The sequence below is a fragment of the Aythya marila genome, assembly GCF_965140915.1.
Source record: "Aythya marila genome assembly, chromosome: 3".
In the NCBI taxonomy this organism is placed as follows: Eukaryota; Metazoa; Chordata; class Aves; order Anseriformes; family Anatidae; genus Aythya; species Aythya marila.
Genome location: NC_139044.1, coordinates 78,019,701 through 78,040,690, shown reverse-complemented (window position 1 = coordinate 78,040,690; position 20,990 = coordinate 78,019,701). Strand labels below are relative to the sequence as shown.

At 35.1% G+C, this 20,990-nt stretch overlaps 1 protein-coding gene across 2 annotated transcripts in view; it reads right to left on the bottom strand.

The window, feature by feature from the left end:
• Positions 1-20,990, bottom strand: part of NKAIN2 (sodium/potassium transporting ATPase interacting 2) — a gene marked incomplete at its 3' end in the record, with an annotated part of 583,071 nt that overhangs the window by 310,977 nt on the left and 251,104 nt on the right. For both annotated transcript variants that reach the window (XM_082756439.1, XM_082756440.1), the window contains exon 2: positions 3,214-3,351. In XM_082756439.1, the coding sequence (XP_082612565.1) occupies positions 3,214-3,351 (138 nt within the window). The remainder of the gene's footprint in view (positions 1-3,213; positions 3,352-20,990) is intronic.

Sequence of the window (20,990 nt, the reverse complement as noted above, 5' to 3'; positions counted from 1 at the left end):
GAGAACAGACGCTTTCGCAACAAGAGCCCAGTCCTCCCCTTTTCTTCCTTTTTCCACCTCTTATTGCTGAGTAGCGCATCATATGGTATGGAATATCCCTTTGGTTGGTTTATGTCAGACGCCTTGGTGATGTTCCTTTCTCACTTTTTGCCCACTCCCTAGGAGGGTTAGAGAGAGTCCTGATGCTGTGCCAGCACTGCTCAGCAGAAGACATAACACTGGTGTGATACCACAGCTGTTCTATATACAAGTGCAGAGCACAGTACTGTATGGGCTGCTGCAGGGAAAGTTAACAGCCAGACCCAGTACACCCCTCAGGAATTTGCATAACCCAATCTTATTACAACACTGCTAAAAAATGCATTTAAGTTTCAGTCATTCCACTGGCTAATCTTTGTTCCTACTGAAATCCCTATCTCAAAGTTTCAGCACAGTATTGTTAAGTAGTTCTTTTATCATTAGATAAACTAGATTATCATTATAATTTACATGGACACACGAAAGTTTACTTAATTATTATCTTTTGAAAAGCTATTTCTATCTAAATAGTTCTATCTTTTTCCCATCTTTAGAAGATATGTTTTACTCCCTGAATCAATCAGTGGCATACTGGTTAATGGTTTAAGTTTCAAATAAAAACAAATGTGTTATTTCCAAACCTATATTCAGATTAACCCATCTAGTTATATTAAATTTCATTTTCTAGTCCTCCTCGTACACCAAAACTTCTGCGTCCCAAGCTATTTGAACTATTTTCCAAGGCCTGAAACCACACAGTCATCTATTCCCTTCTCACCCAATTCTAAATTTCCCTGTAGGTTCAAGGACACTCTGTCACTTGTGGTGTCTCATCTGTCTAAAACTTATTTCCTCTTCTCCCTAAGCTGCTGAATCATTTCTTGAAATCTCATCTTAAAACCTCCCTGCCCTCTTTAACCTATGATTCACAATCTCTGGAAAATATTTTTTGTGATATCCTTTAGAAGCACGCACAGTGAAAGAGGAATTTTATTGTGGTCTTATTGAAGTAATCTTTACTCAAGGTACTAATGTGACTGTGGATTAAGGGTCCTACAGGGTTCACTCTAGGCAGATAGACCCTTGCAGAATCACTTGAAGTCTGAGTTTTTGTATCTACTCGCTGGAAAACATCATAGCTACATCTTTGTGGGTTTAAAAGCTGTTGTCTTAATCTTTATTCTTGCCTTTCCATTCACAACTTTATTCTTCATGTCAGATGATGCCACTGAGTTTTGTCCAGTTTAAACAAGGTGCCTATTCAGGGCCCATTAAAAATGAAAAAAAAAGGATGCAGTCCCATTAACTCTTCCTCCAAATGATTGGTTAAATTTCCCTCATACTGACTTTAAGATAACCTCCAAAGACAGCAGTAATGAAAACAATCAAAGCAGTCATCTGTTGAGCTGACTAATAAGGAATGAAAGTTTTGTCAGTTTCCTTACCTAATCAGCCTGTGATAGATAGCAGATTCAGGTTTCTATTATGAAATCTGAGCAAGACAAACAAATTTATCTTAGATTAGTTCTATCCAATTCCATGACAAGATGCAGGGAGAGAAACTCACAAAACTGGATAGTCTACATAGTGAGGGGGGAGCTCTAAGAAATGATAGGTGTGAAAATAAGTAGGATGGTGTGATACAAATGGCAGCATCCAGAAGCACATGTGAGCAGTACCTATTTATAAGGCTCCCCATTCACAGTATACTCATCATTGTAACAATTAATTCTCTGTACTCCTGTTGAAAAGGGCATTTAAATGTAGCTTGCTTTTTTTTTTTTTGCTTTTTTTTTTTTTGCTTTTTTTTCTTCTTTTTTTCTTTAGCGCATTTTTCCTCATTTGCCTATAGTCTTAGGATGGTATTTTTGTTGTTTATGTTTAACTGGCACTTACTTGATTTTTTTTGTTTTTCCAAGTATTTTGGACTAGTCATAGCACTAGAAATGGAAGAAAACTCCAGTTAACATTCACATAACTCCTAGAGTTGTTAACTGAAGGACACACTCAAAATATTTCAGACTTGCAATTTTTTTTTTTTCAGTGTTTGTAATCTATGTTTTTGATTACATTAATTTACATGGGTATGCATGAATATATTGTACCTGTGGGCACACATTTTCTGCATATAGCAAATCACAGAAATAGAAACACAGACACAAATATTAATGTATTGCTGTTAATGTCACACTACTGGACTATGGATGGTAGCACAGGGCGAAAGAGAAACCTTTCCATCTCCTGAGTGGTGGCTGTTATATAACGAAACTCTATAACAGGCTTTGCAGAAGAAGGTATGGATTCAGTGGACTTAAACTATTTACTCATTGTCATGAAAATATGGTAGCACACAAGCAAATCTTTTGGTCTGTTGTCTGTCTCTGAAACATATAACAAGCCTTAACTGAATTAGCAGTCAATTTAGATAGAAATATTGTTATACAAATCTATGTCTAACAAAAGGTGTTCTGAGTAATAATTTGAAATTTTTTGTCCTGTCTTTGAATTTTTTTGTCCTGTCTTTATAGAACTGTACATCAGGGAAAACAACAAAGAAAAAAAAAAAACAAAAAAAAACAAAACAACAACAAAAACAACAACAACAACAACAACAACAACAAAAAAACATCTGATGAAATGAGGATTTCATTAATACTGTATTATACCAGTGAGTATAGCAACACTGAGTCTTTGTGTGAGAGGCTAAATAAGAAAAGAAATGGATTAAAAATATAAAGGTCCATATTCTTATTTTTTATCCCAGACCCCTCAGTCTTTAACTATCATAAACACATTTCTCACCATACTCTCATACTTTATTTTTGAACTTGTACTATAATTTCTAGGAGGGATACACATAACAGGTAGACACTCCATTAATGATGGATAATAAAATAATGAATAATTATAATGAATGATGGAGCTGCTGTGGAGATCTGATGCATCTAGGAAAACTATTCACTTCTTCAAAGCCCGTATTTTCCTCTTGACTTTCAACTGTCGCAGGTAGTTACCATTTAATTACTGCAGGTACCTCAGAAGTGTAATGAGTGAATGTAACATACTACAGAAGTGAAAACAAAATAAGATTTCTATTTCTTTTATAAGCAATGCGGTTTGGAACCTTTTTTTTTTCTTTTTTTTTTTTTTTTTTAACATGCACATCAAAATAAATAAATAAAATGAAATACTCACTCCTGTTATGTAACGAGGTCTATACTGGATGGTTCCAAATAAGCCAAGTATGACTACAATAATGTGTATAAAATTTGCCAAGATGGGTGCCCACTGATAACCAAGGAAGTCAAATATCTGCCTCTCGAGCACAGAAACCTGTGATTAAAAAGCAAAAAATGAATAGATTAGAACACACCAAAAAACATCTTAAAGGACATTGCCCTATCCCCTAGTCAAGGTTTTTGCCCTAAGTTTAAATATATATTTAGATATATACACATGCATACTTCTGTCAGCAGTACAATGAAATGAGTTTGCAATGTTTTACTTTCTTGTTTTAATGAAAGCTGCATTTCTTACTGACAGTTTACCGAGTTATATTCAGTAAGCTAAAGTATTCATGCGGCCAATTCTATCAAGATACTAAACTGTTCACTAGGATGTTATGTTTACAGGTGGAGAAACATAAACTTTTTGTTATATACACCAGCAAATGTTATAATGTCCTAGGGTGCTGAAATGTGTAATATACTGGTGTTGAAAATAAGTGCTGGGTTTATGACCTCTTCACAGCAACTTTGCTTCCATCTACAGATATCATCCTTCAGTCTACTCCTCTCTCTTTGCTTTTATTATTACCCCACTTCCTGCTCCCTCCCTCCTTCCCCTAGTTATCCTAGTCTCTAGTCATCCTGTCAATGGCCTTTTACTTGTATCCAAAATCATACAACTTTTTGATCTGATTCTATTGATAATGACATTAGTTCACCTCCCACTGTCACAAACAACTCAAGTATAAGCTGTTACCCAAGACTCTAGATACTTCTTAAAAAAAATTAAAACAATTAAAAAAAAAAATATGGTACAATCTTGGGCTGTTGAAGGCTGTTTTCAAGTAATACCATTCCAAACAGATATATCAGAAAGTAGAAAAACTGCATTTCTAATACTCTAGGTAGGAAACATTTCAGAATTCAAATAGCAGGTGTGCTTATTTGAATTAAGTTGTGCTCAGACATTAAAGCAAAATATAGCACTGCACACCAATCCATAGGCAGAATGATGTTTTTTGATCTGAGAAATATTGATGTGAAGAGTAGAAAGCAATATAAAAGTAAAGTGAATTTAGGCAGAAAGGGTAAGTAGTTTCTTTGGTACTATTCCAACAATTTTACTAAATAGAAATGAGCAGGTGAGTTTCATGAAAATGTATATAATAATAATCATCATAATAATCATAATAAAACACACGAAAGAAAAAACAAAAAACAAACAAACAAACAAACAAAAAAAACAGACTGTTTCTTTATAAAGCTTCATTAAATGACAGGAGGCTATTTCCTCAGTTTACACACTGGATTAATTGATTTAGATGTATCTGTTACACACTCCACACATTTAAAAGATAACACCTTCTGAAATCAAATACTAAATAAATAATTAACTACTTTTTGCCATTGTTCATGAATGATATATCTACAGGACAGTTTTTTAACTTTAATGCTGGAGTCCACTGTCACACCAACATTTTCTTTTTGAAATTGACTAAGGTTAGCCATTGAAAAGACAGCCTACACTTGCACCAGCAATGCAAATGTAGAATGTTAATTATGTAACGCTTACTGTCATATGTTGCACTTTAAGATAGGGATTCTCAAAATAACCTGGGGGAAGACATGTCATTTTGAATTTCAAGCCCCTTTGAAAGTTCAGGGATTAATGTTGATCACTCAATTCCTCTATAAAAAAAAAAGATTCCTTTCATACAGTGCATCCAGCTTATAACCAGTCTTGGTATTTTGCCTAGCATTTTATGTTACAGTTTTATTGACACAAAGAGATCCTGGTTTTACACCGTCCAAGATCTTAATGAACTGATTTGTGCTATCCTAAACCTGTCTCTAGCAAAGCAAATTCATAGAACAGTTCACAGAATTCCAGGGCATTATATTCCAATGGTGAAAATGGTGAAAAAGAAATAAAAGAAATAAAAGAAATAAAAGGAAGGTCAAGCTTCAAATTATGAACTTCATGAAGTCCTCTCCTTATGCTTCTAAGTTTATCATTAAAAATTACTTCCTTGACTATTAACATAGTCATTTATGCAGAAAAGACCAACATGCAGCATAAAACAATGTTGCAGAGGTCTATGTGAATTCCATTAGCTGTATCAGCAAAAGACCTGCTACACCTTAAGCACTGTTAAACAGGTAACAAAGGGAAAATGTTCACCCTGAGCAAAGAGCTCTTATTTTCATCAGTTGAACAAAGAGTAAATAAGAATAGTAAGGCAGTAGCAAAAAAAAAAAAAAAAAAAAAAAAAGTCTAGACTGTATAAGCATCTAGTACAGTAACAGTAGGGATTCAGCAAGCAAAAAAAAAAATACTAGGATGAGGCAAATCATTCAACCAGTAGGAAATCATACAGCTAAGGATACCAACTATAGAGGAAAATTGCAGTGTGGTAGTTAACTATATAAAATAGTAGAAAGCCAAATATTTCTGCTGCAAGTTTAGGTTAAAAGGAAGCTGCATTATCATGCATCAAGCATGTTTTGTTTTGTTCCATTTTGGTTTTATAGTGAGAGACAAACTGACTGTTCTGTGTGAAATTGGCACTTCCCCACTTCCCACATGCCACTTTTTTGCCTTTTTTTTTTTTTTTTTTTTTTATGGTCTTCTGAACTAAGCAATCATTCCCCTTAGACTGTGGTCATGTTGAAATGTCAAGTGAGGGCGTTTACTGGAGTAGCCTGTCTTCCCATGCAGGATATTGTGTTCTGCTGATGGAAAACAGGACATGCAAAGCAGGTGGTAAATATTAGCTACGCAAAACAAGGAGATGAATCTGCACCATCTCTGTGTCTGTATCTACTTCATGCTTGCCATAGGCAGACTATTAGACTTGATCCTGTCATTCTAAAGCATCAGCTGTGCACTGGGACTGCTAGAGATGTGAAACAGCAGTGTTCTGGTAGGGTGCACAGAGATAAAATGCTGCTGAAATGCAGCTGCTGTTCCTTAGAAGATCAGACCGCCACAGAAAGATGCATCACAGATTTATCAAATGGAAAGTATAGGACAGTGCTAGAGCTTTGTTCTCACTGCCTGAAGAGACAAAGGTGGAAGAAAGAAAAATAACTAAACAAATAAACAAAACAGAAAAACAATATGGACTTATGACATGCATTTACTCAAAAAGTGTAATTGGGTCTATCTATTTTTGTGTTTCTAAAAGGGGAAAAGTAGGACAAAGTACTGACAAAATCTATTAAAAACCATATTACGTGGCTTCCTCCTCTTCCACAGATGACAGAATCTTGAGAGATTTCCTCACATAGCAATCAAAAATATAGACCTCCATTTGAAAGGACATTTTTACTTTGAAAACTTTTTAAAAAAAATGTTTAAATAACTGTACTTGTTTCTCCAGATGAGATCAACTAACTGTAAATGTTTAATGATGTTTCAAGCATGCTTCAAAGATAGAGGAAAGAACTGAGAAAGAAATACTCATATTTAAAGTTTAGGAATGGAGAGAATGCCCCGCTTTCTTTCTTGTTGTTCTGGAATCCAAAGCTTAAAATGATAACAAGAAAGAGGATGCTTGGATGAAAAATTAGACTATGAAAAAAAAAAAAATGTAATTCAATTCCATTTTAATAATACAAGGAACCCAAAACATAGGGTTATGGAGTCTCAGTTCCTAATGTTAGAAAATAAACATCCACCAAATCATCAAATCATCGTAGGCTTCCACATAGATAAAATATTGTTGACATTGTTTTATCTAATCACAGAAGAGCTAAGCGTATTTACCATGAACCATTTCTGCTAATGCATTACTTTTTCCAGGCTTCTGCTAACTATTTTTAAAATGTATACAAAACAGAATCAGCCTGTATGCTGTCAAGTTGGAATAGCTCAAACTGTTTCCAGATTCAGAAGCTGGTTGTTAATAGGTTAACAGTGTAACTGACCCTGAGGGATCTAAATAATTGAATTTCCAGGGGATAAAGAAAACCGTTTTGAGACAATTCTTAAACTATATGATTGGAGTAAAATTTCAGACAGGAACCACAAAGGAGAAACCAGTCAAAAGATGATTTATAACACAAACTCTAAAAGGAAAAATGACAAAATGCTTTTCCTCACAAAGCTCCTGGAGAAGAAACTCAACCACCACTACATCACAATGATATAGATTCAGAAGTTTGCACTGATATCAATTAAAGTACACTCAGGCACACATGCACACAAGCAGGTCTGCATGGTTTCTGCCAGCCAGCTCTCCTGAACAGTGCACACAGCTCAGAGGCACCCAGAATGAGTAAGGCCTGGAGCAGTATCTCTCTCAACTGATGGTTTTGCCATCTGATTTATGGTGCCAGGCTCTCACCCCAATGGATGAAAAGAGTTTTAGCTTAACTCCTGGTGAAGAAGAACCACACAACTGTGCTTTATTTCATGACTAGTGCAGGTGAAGAATGAGTTACTGAAATTATACCATAATCAGCAACTCCTTCAGCCTTAGCTCAACTGCGTTGCATTAGATGCCCACAGCTTCTTACCATTTGCTTGTGTTGTAGAGTTAGACATACTGTTTTGCAGTGATTCTAAGTTCTTTGTTGTATGGCATATAAAGTTAAAAAGAGAACCAATAAATAGAGGTACTTTGGGCCTATGTAGTACTAGAGCACTGCAATGTTAAAGCCTAACTGAACCACACACAGTGTCCCTAGCTAACTCTCCTGTGCACTTCCATAATTTTGAGGCAGAAAACACGCTTTGCACTATTCCTTAGAGGGGTTAAATTAGATTTTCATCAAAATTTCTTGATACTATCCTGATAGTATCCTGAGACAGAGGACCCAGTTATGCAATGGATCCACTAGACTTACTGAGCAAAACCAGAATAACATTTTCAAAGTCAAGTCCCTACAAAATATGTACATCTGCAAGTGTGCAGGTGCATGTAAGTCAAGTCTTTTATGGCAAGAGAGCAGGGAAAGAAAAAAAAATAGTTTTGAGGGAAGAAAGTCAAAACTAAAATGAATTTCTGAGAAGAGTTATGGACACAATGGTGCTCTCAGCACAATAAATAAATTTAAATTTAATTTAATTTAATTTAATTAAAAAAACAAAAAACAACAAAAAAAAAAAAAAAAAAACCAAGCATGAGAAGTGCAGATAATTCAAGTAAAAATCAACAAGGAATTATTTCCACTTGTCCTTAAAGGAATCAAATATATAGTACTAAGTCCCTGTCCTTAATCTGTGTGATACTGCTGAGAGAAGGAATAGGCCTTCATGGTACCTGATAAGAAGGTAATCATGGTTTTTAAAAATTCTGTATAGGACCACATCCCTCCATCATATTGTGTACAAGTGGATTTCTGCAGTGACCTTACTGAGGACAACAGGGCTCTCCACAGGTATAGAGAGTATTTGAAGACTCAGCTGCTGACTTCTCTAACTGAACACAGTAATAATCATAATAAATAATAATAATAATAATAATAATAATAATAATAAAGTAAATACAAGCTTTCTACAGTAGGTTTTTGGTTATGCAGTAATAAGAAGCAGAACTGTTATCTAAATAACACTTCAGTTGTTATTACTCATGACATGAAAATAAGAAAGAATCTAGCTGGTGAAACTGACAGTTGGTTTAAATAAAACTGATTTACTGTGCACTGAACATATCTTCAGGGTATTAAATTCATGATTTATAAGCATTTAGACTCCACTATACATACATGGAGAACCAGTGACTTGAACAACAACATCAAATCCCTGTCTTCAAAGTTCTTCCCTAAAAGAGTTACCCTCTGTGTGAACAGGTGGGAAAGAAAAAAAAAAAAAAAAAAGAAAAAGAAAAAGAAAAAAAAAAAAAAAAAAGAGGAAATTTCTGGCAAAATGACTGATAAACAAGTTTTATTCTTACAAAACACATTCTCCAAGCAAATTATGGAACACCAATAGCCATGAAAGAGATAAATGATTGAAAATAAGTTGGATAAGTCTCCAATTTTACACTGACTGATATTCTGTTTTCTTTTTTTTTTTGTTGTTGTTGTTTTTTCTTTTAAATAGTTTTCCAAAATTACTGTATAATCTTATAGAAACCATAGCAGTAAAATTATGACAAAAATGTGATTCAGTAATGGTGCTGTACTTAAGATGTCAAATTTTGAAATCTGGAGCAAATATTCATAGAAATATTTTATATAATTACATACAGCTTGTACAGATAATTGTCTCAAATGTCTGTAGGCTTTTTATTGTACAAGACCAAATTCGCCTTTGCTAATAACTTAAAACAAAAACAACAATTCAGAATATGTGAGATACAGGAGATTTCAATACTATCGAAACCAGAATAGTATTCCAGCTCATTCGTTGTCTTCATAGTTTTATATACAGGCCTGTAACTTGACTTGATCTCTATGACTACCTTGAACAGGCTGGGCTTTTAAGTTCATGCCATAGTTTAGATAAATTTTAACATCATTTTACAGCAAAATTTTGTGTGTATCAATTGGAACAACATCCTTTTATATGCATGACAGAAAAATTGAAAAATCAATTACATGTAAACTGTTCTAGCCATAAAGCTAAACAGCGTGACTTTTGTAATTCAGCTACAGGATGAACTTTAGGAACAATAATTTAGAGGTGCTAAGAGTTTTAAACCCTCTAAAATATTTTGTTTCCTGCTCATGAGCATTAGTACTAAAAATTGGGAAAGATTTTAATAAGACATATTTTTGTTCCACCTAAAACAAGAAGATAATGATTGAATGTGCGCAAAAATGGTTCACACTGAAACTTATAAAGCAGGTCAAGTTATGAGGTTCACTTGTACGTTAGAACAAAGATGATGTTATAACACAAACTATTTAGCTGTCAGGTCCGAGCTAGGAGTGCAATAAGCATTTAGGAAAACCTGCCCGTATGTTTTTTCAGGAATTAATAAAAATCATATGAGTTGCACCAAAATATATCTATTAACAAAGTATTAGTCACAGAAGATAGAACATATAGGAACCATTTAAAATACCTGCTTAGATATACACTGAAGACAATTTACTGAAGAATTCAGTGCTTTTACCTGTGTTGGTGATTTTTACTTTCAGGAGGTTTACAGAACTGGTGAGTGCAGGTCTGTATTACAGGGACAGAGATGAGAGGGTTTCCTCTTCTCAGAGTGCTTCTCAAACTAGAGAGCACAAAGCAGACCCATCTGACAGGCTTCTTGCATGCCAGCTCAGACCTGGAAGCAGTATAGAAACATACTGCCTGCTCTAGCTCCAGCACCCTGCTGAGAAAGCTGGACCAGTTTACTGGTACAAGCTTTAGATAGTCTTAAGGATTAACCAAACCACTTAAATATACTGGGAACCTAGTGTTTATTACAGGCAGTGCTCTGTATTGTTGGCATCATGTGGCTATGTGGTACAAAAGTTGTGTAGGTTATTAGCACATTGACTTTGACTATTTTTCTTACGTCAAAGCTCTTCAGAGCCAGTCTAGCTGTGACTGTGACCAAAGGACAGATCACAACAGATGTGTTGGTGATCACTGGTGAGAAGAAGTCTAAACACTGTGAATGTGCTTGACCACATCTTCTTCCATTCTGCCATTCTGGATAATGGGAAAATCAAGTCTGATCTCTCAAGGTTCCCTTCTAGTCCTCCACCCTAACCCCATTCTTTCTTCTCCCTTCTTTGCAACCTTCTTCTGACAGGATCATCAAGACCCCAGCTCCCCATCTCATCCTGAAGGTGACAAAATCCAATTTTACTGACACTGGTGAGAAGTCTTCAGCCAGTTTTGGACAAAAAAAAATTTAAAAAAATAAAAATCCACTGCTGAATTAAACTTTAATAATATTTTATAATTGCACAATATTAATTTGCCTGCAGTAAAGTCTGAAGGCAAAATCAAGCATGCAGAGAGCATTCTGAAAGATTATCCTTATCTAATACTTTAAAATTGTTTCTATCTTTATGGAAATATTTGGCAATATAACAGTTTTCACTTTCAATCACAAAGACACAACTCATTTCTAAGATTTGTAAACTCAACAAAATTTTTACAATCCTGATTTGAAGTCAACATATATCTAGATATATCTGGAGTATCTCCACTTGAGGTAGTGAAACTATCTTATGTATGTGCATTTCTTCAGTCAAAAATAGAATGTGTCCAAATACCTGAAAAAAAATGCCTTCTAACAACAAAACATTGCTCTCTACTTCTTTACAGCACCCCTATAAGAAACCTTATGACTGCTAATTTTGAGGGATATTGGCAGGGATCACTGACTATCTCAACAGGACTGAGGGATGTGATAATAACGGCAGCAGGGGATCTGGTATCAGAGTACTATCTCAAGTAAAAATAGCCAGTCTAGTGTCACTATGGTAGTTTTACTTTATTCAGACACACAAGAGTGCCCACAAAGCAAAATGAGATAAAGACAGCTAATCCATATCAAAACTGTAAAACACTGTTGCTTTGTAGTCACTTATTCCACAGCTAAACCTGGATAAGCAGGAGGCTGACTTTGTCTAACCTTACAGAAGTCTCTCCCATATGATGGTCCTGATAGAATATTCATTATTGCTATATAGAAAATTTGAAGCATCTATTAGATTTTCATGCCTTGACATAACCTGAAAACTGACATTTAAACTATGCAGACAACTTTATGGAAGAGAGATAATTGATGTCAGTTATAGTCTGAAAAGTCTGTAGCAGCTAAACTTTGCCTATTACCTGTGCATAAAGCCATTAGTCCTTAGAGAACTCCAAGCAGTGTTGGAGGCATTCTTCTCTGCAGCATGGCCACCTCAAGAGTCACACCTGTCCTCTGCTGTCTGCACCAGTCTCAGGGACAAGTACAAGGTCTCAGATTTCATCTTCCAGATGCCTACTGGCCCAGCTCCAGCACCTTTACATTCAGCCACAGCTGGGGAATGCTGACTATTGTCTATAACTTGGTTCCACAAGAAAACAGAAATTTCTATTCTAAGGCTGAGTAATTTTATTATTAAGAGAATGAGGTATTCTGATAGGTTATTTCAAGAAATACAAAATCCATCACCTGCAAGTGGATAGCACAGACTCTGTAACATAAGTAAGAAGCACAGATTACAGTTTCATTGTCATCTGTTCCAGCATTGAAACTACAATAAAATTAAAAAGGCAGACTGATATTCCTCTTCCCTAGGCCTGATGCCTAGGGAAGCAATGGAAGCCAAATGCAATGGAAGAAAAGTTAGTCTGTAATGACTAACATTCTAGTACTGTATGTTGACCCCTTTTTAGGAAGCCAATTAAGACACAAATACCTCCTCTTAAATATATTGTTTCTGAAATATTTGCATCCAAGCCTTATCAACCTACAATGTAACAAATAGTGGAAAATAGAGTACTGTAATAGAGTTCCCACTTAAGAGGTGGTGAGTCACAAAACTTTACTCCATGTCTGGCAAGACTGAGAAGTTAAAAATGTGAAGGAAAAGGAAAAGAGTAGATGCAAAGCTCTGACTACACACATAATGAATGCTTACAGTATTCCAACTTCTGAAAGGTGCTACTGTATCCCAGTGATGAAGTCAGTGCCAGAATATTACACTTCCATACAAGTAGATTGTCTAGAAAATAAAATGTAGTGGGATCAAAATTAAATTGTACAATGAAAAGGGGGAAACAGGAAATAAAATATAGATACTATATAAAGGAATATAATAGACCTTGTTATATGAATGTTTCTCTACTGCAGTCAATGGCATTTCTCTGATCTATGTGGAGATAATTTATATCAACTAATTTGAGGCTAAATTCTGAGTTTTACTGTGTTCTTATTTTGTGTAAAGGTTTAGCATTAAGTGTTTTGGATTAAACCATTTATTTATCCCAAACACACACTCAAGCACAGTAGAAGTCTCTCAGTAGGTATTGTGATGATGACAATATTTTAAAATACCTAAAATAAGATGCTTTTACTTACACTTCTCTGTATTCGAACAAGAATGACATCAGTTTGCTGACACTAGTCAGTACCTTAATTACATGATGAAGGCCAGAAAAAGCTACATAACTAACTTGCACAGCTTGCATTTTGGTGCTTGTGGAACTTTTTCACTTCATAAAAGAGCCAGTCACATATAGAAAAACAAAAATTGTTCCATTGTCACAAATCATAATCTCTCCTTCTACATTTGCCTTCAAATCTTTCCCACCTTCCAATTTGCTTTCTTTACTTCAGTGCCCACAGCAATTCTTCTTGGAAGCAGCAAAAGCTATCATCTAGAACTGCTGCAAGCTCTTTTCCAGCAGAGCCCTACCCCTGCCAATAGCTGCCATCATTCAGGTAGCACTTGTTGGCATGATAGTACAGAGTTGCAGCAATTTCTTTCCACTTTTCCATACCTCATATCCCCCGCTGTTCCAAGGGGGTGATCACCTTGCTGGTTTGATGAGGTCTAGAAAACTCAGCAATAATTATTGTGCTGGCTGTGCTGAAGGCAGCCAGCATCACTAAGGCAGGAATTGGAATGCAGCCCAACCAACATAGCAGAATCTACTAATTTGTTGCACTGAACATTTTGTTGTAAGAAATAATCATGAGGCTTGTGATAGACTATGAAAGGCAAATTACATTGCCTGAGCCAGACTTTTCTATGATGCCTAGAAATAAATAAAAAAAATAAAAGGAGCTAACAATTCTAGGTTAGATAATTAAGTCTAGAAATTTTAAATGCTCTGACCTGTTAGTAAATGACCTCCTTAAATTATATCAAAAAAAAAGAAAAAAAAAAAAAAGAAAAAAAAATCATCTATACAATCAAACCCTGTCAAAAGAGAGGTGCTTGTAATTGTTTTTGACCAATTTAGTATGGATTAGACTAGGAGAGGAAGGCTAACAGTGTTCATTTAATTTTGTAATGTATGCTGTGTCACACATAATTGTGAAAAATGAAATAGTGGAGCTTTTTTTCTGTAATATTACTCACTGCTTTAAATGATGAATTCCTAACCTACTGAATTCCTAACTCATGCTAGACAGCAACATGTAATACAATAATTTGATGGTAATTATTAAAAAAAAATATATTTTTTTCAAAGTGGATTCTGTTATCAATGAAACAATATGAAAAAATAGCATAACCATAACAACAAATGTCTGCGTGATTCTTAGTGGATAAAATGACCTCTCTGGAGAGAGTATTTTTAACTCAAGAAAAGATAATCTGATAACATTGTATGTGCTGCTTTTCTCTTAAAGCATACCTTTACGCAATGAATGCTGCACTTCTGATTCCTTCTTTGTGTTGTATGCCACTATTTTGACTGGGGTAATGGTTTACCCCATGGTTTATCTCTACCCTGATGATGCTGATTAGAATTCCATTGACAATGAAGATGCAGACAACTGAAATACATGGCTAATAGTATACTAGGTGGGAAAAGAACTCACATTAATGAGAACTACCTTCTTTCTGAGTGGGAAAAAAAAATAAAAGAAGAAAAAAAAAAAAAGAAAAAAGAAAAAAAAAGTAGGGTCAACCTCTCCCTGCTCTCTCAGCCCCTGCTGCTCTGTTATCGCAGCCAAGGAAGGAAAGGATCAATGCTCATTCAAAATGTCCTGCTATTGACAGGTAGCTGTACACTGAAAAAGAAGAAAGGAATAGAGGAATAGATAAATGTTGTGCATGTCCGAGAAAATATGAACAAAAAGCTGGAGTCATCAAATTCTCCCTTAATTTATCTTGTTATGCAAAGCAAATTATGTCAATAAGAAAAAACTCTAGGGTAAAGACTTTGTACTGTGGACAGCTAACTAAAGTGTCAACAGATGACTGATTTCTGCCCAGAGCTGCCAACAGCTGTCAGTATCTATGATATTTTTGGATTATTTTCCCTGTTCTTGCTTCATGATAAGCTCAGGTAGGAACAATTGCTTCCTGTAAAGCTGCACTCCCCTTCAAGAAACTGCCCTCCCTGTTTCATTAAATGCTACTAAATTGCAGTAAAATCTCTTTTTTGAGACCCTGCCCAGAACTAAGTTTCATCACGTTCATGGATTCAGAACCCTTACAGCTGACCAAATACATCTTCCCCATATAATGTTTTAATGCTTTACTGGGAAAGCGGACACTGGACCATCATGCTCATAACTTCTATTTAGAAAACAGAGATGACATCCAAAATTTAGGACACTAAATTCTGTTTACTTTCTGAAGTAGATATGAACCTCCAGCAAATTTCTAATATAAACTATGAAGGATGTGCCTCTTGTCTCCAGCAGATCTTGTTTGACTCAGTGCAGGTACACAAGAAGCAAACTGAATCCAGTCCATCCCTCTTTTTCATCTAAAAGAGTTTAATTGTTATCAAATTAATTCATATAGCTGATAGACTACGAATAAAATATCAGCCTATATTCTGTTCTGGGGTCTGCCAGACATTATCCATGGGATTCAGACAAAATCTTTTCACCTCAGGTTAACACTCACAGGCAGTACTTAAATCCTGTTGTGAGATGAATTCACTTGGAAATGTACCTTTCATTAACTTTCTCTAATTACTAAGTTCTTACATTATTTAAAAGTTTTTCAGTTCTCTGAATCAGTTCAACCTGTAAGGTGAACACTAAAGGAAAATATTAGTTTTCATTATTAATATACACTGAACTCTCTTCTACCCTTGCAAAAAGAGATAAGGAACCAGAGGTGACAGCAGATAATGTTCCATCAACAGTCAATATGATAGAATATAAATTTGGTCAAATGCTATTCTTTTTAACCAATTTCTTCTTTTTTTTTTTTTTTTTTTTTTTTTTCTGTGTTGTAGACTACATGCATAATTCATTATCTGACACACACTCTCATCTTTGTTTTTCCATTATTGTTAAGAAGATAGTCAAAGGAAGAACTAAATCAGTTATTGCAGAAATCAACAACACCTTGTTAAACAGAACCAAGGAAACAGCTTATAAATAATAGTGACTTATTGGAGTATTAATCATGTCTCATAAGACATTAATGTATAGTTTTCCATCATTTCTTTTTTTATATCTTCCCATTCAGTTTTCATTTGTTACGTGTGAAGCTACTGTTTCTAAATTGGTTAGGATCTGATTACCTGATACCTCTATCACTTGCTCCTACTGTTAAAGACAACTGATGCATTTAAATTGCAATTTCTTTCTATTGAAACTAGCAGTTTGGTACAACATTATAAAACAAAATATTGAACTATAAACTTGAACTATTATGAAAAACTTATCTACATTATTTACAAATCATTCCAATAATGGCTTTCACTGTAGAGAATACAAAATGTAAATAATTTGTTTCCTTACAATTGGCCTGTGTTACCTCTGCATGAGATAAACTTTTTAATCAGAAGGACTATCAGTTGAATCTTTAAGACATAGCTCATAGTATAAATTGATAATAGCAGACTAACAACACACTAATAATAACAAGATAATAACACACAAACAGGATAATAACACACTAACAAAATAGAAAATATTCCAGTTTCTTTTAAAAAGAGGTTAGATTTGGAAAACATTTTGATAAATATAATTTATTGTGAGAAAATCAACTGCTGAAAGATGTTAAGAATCAGTGACCGCACCTCCAACATATATCTGTTCTTTTATAAGGCTTTGACAGTACTTAAAGACTTAAAGGAAACATGCTGTAAGAAGAGGTTATGTATGGAAGTGCTAAAGTTTTCTGATGATTCAGATTTACAAGGTAGATAATATTAAAATTGACTGCAAATTGTTACAAAGAATATCACAACACTGAATGATTCAGAATGAAAATGGCAGATGAAATAAATTTCCAAGAAGTTCAAAATAATATACCTCCCTGGAAAAGAATATTCAACATACACAATGAATTGTTCTAAATTAACTAGTGTTACTCAGAAAACTATGAAATAATTCCAGAAAGTTGTCATAAAATTTCATCTTGATGATAAACAAAACCCAAACTTCAGAAAACAGTAGGAAAGAGTGGGTGATAAAATAGAGAAGTCTGCTGTCAGAGAGCACACCACAGTTGCAGCAGTAGACATAATAAAAATGAAAAAGTACAGAGAAATACAACAGGGAAGATCAGAACTACTCACTACTCACTTATTTCTACTAAGTAGAAATACTCAGCAGAGTATTTCTACTTAGGACAGACTAAACCAATTGGGACTCTTGAATTCAGTAAAGAGAAAGGATAAGAAAAAGTCTTTAAAATCAAGGATGATATAAAGTAAATAAGTATGGAACATGTTTCATTATTTCTTCTACTACTACCAATAGCGGCAACCAGTTAGAATGATATAAGAAAAGGTGAAAACTACCCTCCCCCAGAAAAGATTTTTTTTTCCATAAATTGAGTAATGAAACTTTGAAAAATAGTGCCACAGGCTTTTGCAATCTAGGCAGAAAAAAAAAAAGATAAAATTAGACAAGTTTATAGAAAATGAGTCCATTGATAAGGGATAAAAATGATGGTCTGGCCACAGTCTTTGGTCTAAGATGTCTCCTAATTACCAATTGTTGAAACTTGGGAGGGTAAATTTTATGGGAGGAACCTGGGAGAAATGGCCAGGTCCTGCATTGTTTGCTAGGCAACTGCTGCTTGAGGGCAGTTTCTTTGCTTATGTGATCTTTTGTTTTTGTCTAACATGATTATTTTTTTTTAATCTTACATTTCATCCAGCTTGCATCTTTTTTCCAGTTTAAATTTTTAACTTTTGTCTATCCTGGGATAGATATTGCTGTGCTGAACATACCCAGCTCCCTTCCTCAATTGTTCTGGTTCATTAATACCTGCAATATACATAAATACATAGGTAGGTCTGATACTATGCCTTTCATCCAGACTCTTGCAAAAGGACATGAAACACTACTATAATCATTTTAAAAATAAAAACTTTAGTACAATAAGGAAAGAGACCTGCCAAACTCCACCTAGTCAACAGGTGAATGCTGCAGTATAGAGAATGGCTGACATTCTCATGTCCTGCTGAGAACTTTAACTGGTGAAGTATATAGCCTTTGCTTGCTCCAAAAACAACTGTTACGTGAAACTACCCTTTCTTTATCAACAATCAGAAGAAGGGAGCCATCTATCTATTTTTAATAAATGTGGTTCCTGTATTATTATATAGTTCTAATAATACATGCCATGAAAAATGTCTGTGAGTTACATTAATAATAAAGTGACGGTGTTCTTGATGCTTTAAAAGCATTCAAAATATGAACACTTCCTTATTTTAATTAGCCCTGTAATGGAATGAACACTTGCTGGCACAGCACCAAGAGGTGACACATCTGGTAACTGCTACAGAATACACTCCCTCTAAAAGCTGCCACTACCATAGGAACAAATAAGAGTGTGTTTTCAAATGAAAAAAAATACCATTTAGACATGGCAGATTAGTGCAACATCATGCAAGATGAAGCACAGGACAGAAAAAAACAGGTTTTTGGAAGCTTGAATTATAATATTTGAGGAGAAAAATCATGCCCTAGAAAGCCTGGATTGAAAGAATGGAATAGCAGATGGAAAACTCCACTGAACTTCATAAGCCACCTGCCTGCCAACCACTGAATGGCAGCCAAAAATGGCGGTAAAAAAGCTACACCTTATTAAGTTGTAAAATGGAAGATGAAGTTGGCATTAGCAGCAAAGTGTAGCAATTTAGGGTAATGATGTATCACACTAAGCATAAGAAATTCAAGTTCTGCATTGGAAGAAACAGAAGTAACTAAAATAATGACTGGTGAGCAAAACACTCAGGACCTGTTTCTAACTAGCCTTGTAATTCTTCCTCTACAACCAATCTCCTCCTTGAAGCTCTCCATACTATCAGTCCTTTTCTGTGGCCATAGAACTTGCATGAGCAAGTATATTTCTACCAATGAGTGTAGTGAACATGTTGGATAAACAGGTTTCCTCCATATATCATCTCGCTAGCTTTTATTTATTTTATTTATTTATCACATTTTCCTTGAAAAGCCAGTAACTATGAGTTCTACACTCCTTGACCTTCTACAGTAACAATGCACGATACAATGCATGTCTTCTTAGAAGAAGAAAAAATGCAGATAAAAATAATTATTTCCAAGACATATCCAAACCATGACTAAAGCACTTTCTTCCTGTTGTGAATTTACCTAGGGAAATGACTAGAGATAACAGAAAAGACAAGCTGTACACAACCCGTTAGTATAAATTCCATTATTGTAGGTATGATACAACAATTTTACTGCCTTGGAAAACAACAGTGATACTGATGAAAAACAGGTAAAGAAGACAGAGATCTGGACACAGAAAGTAGTTAAGGTATGGAGCCAACCTGCTCTTCCTCTTATTTAAAGAAAACAGTTGAACTAGGTGAACATTTAGCACTTGCTAAAAAGAAAGGTTACTTATATTCATGCGTAATACAGACTTACAAATCTGAGCTTATTTGGTCTGTGTTTTTTATCCATTTGGTTCATTAATGTAGGCAACATGAAAAAACAAACAAACAAACAAACAAACAAAATCTATTTGTATCTAAATATTATGAGTACCATAGCAAGCAACCTACCAATGCTATCTGAAGGATAATATGTCTGAAGGATGTCTCAACATATCCAAAATAATAGAGCCAATATACACATGCTGGATAAAAAGATGTTTTTTTTTTTTTCATAAACAACTGAGATAGTGTTAAGAAATTGTAAAGAGAGAGAGAGAATTTTCGTGTGCTAACATGATGTTTTCCATTCTCATATTTCTCCATGTCATTGTGCTACTTGCTCTGTCACTTCACTGGTGGCAATATGTGCAGCTGAAGAACCCTATGTTGTGCTTCAAGAGCCTGTCTTAAGGGATATTAAACACTTATTTTTGTGTGATTGAGCAATACCTGCTAAAGCAGCATTTTATTACTAAATCCAATGAAACTAATGCATATAGCAGAGACTGTCTCCAAAAAATAATGATAAGTCGCGTTAGTCTACACTACTCACTTTCCTAGATGTTTTTCTCATGAGAGTTTTTATGAGAAGGGAATTTCAATTTTGGTGATTATCTTTTTATTTGTTTCATTCAACACTATAAATTAAGGCATTTATCAGTAGTGAACAAAAGTAGAAACCTAAAACAGTTATTAGAACTATGAAGATCAGCTGTGCACAAAACTTAGATGAAAGAAAGTCTCTAAGTCATAATGTTTCTGTTCTAGTATTGTAACTAAATTCATATTTTACCAATAAAGTTGTACCATCTGTAAGTGCCTAAGCGCTGTGGGGTAGCCACAGTATTGCAGAGGCTGGTAGTGCCCAATGCCAGATATAGCTGGTCCCAACCAGCTTCAATGGCCCTACCACAGGGCAGGGTAGAGCCCCGCAGCCAGTTGGTGATCCCTGTGCAAAATGTGTTTAAGAAAGGGCAAAATGCTGACCAGCAGCATGTGAGGACTGAGGGGGAAGAAAGGGTGAGAAACAACCCCGGAGCACCAAGGTCAGAGCAGGAAGAGCAGGTGGACCTACCCTGAAGGAGATTATAGGCCATGGAGAGCTCATGCTTGGGCATGAGCCATGCAGCCAGCCCATGGGAAGGACCCACACTGGAGCAAGAGGAAAAGTATGGGGAGGAAGGAGTGGCAGAGGAGATATTATGGGGTGACCACAATCCCCATTCTCCATCTCCTTGTACTACTCAGGGAAGAGAGAGGGTAGGGGGTCACGAATGAAGGACTGAAGTTCAGCC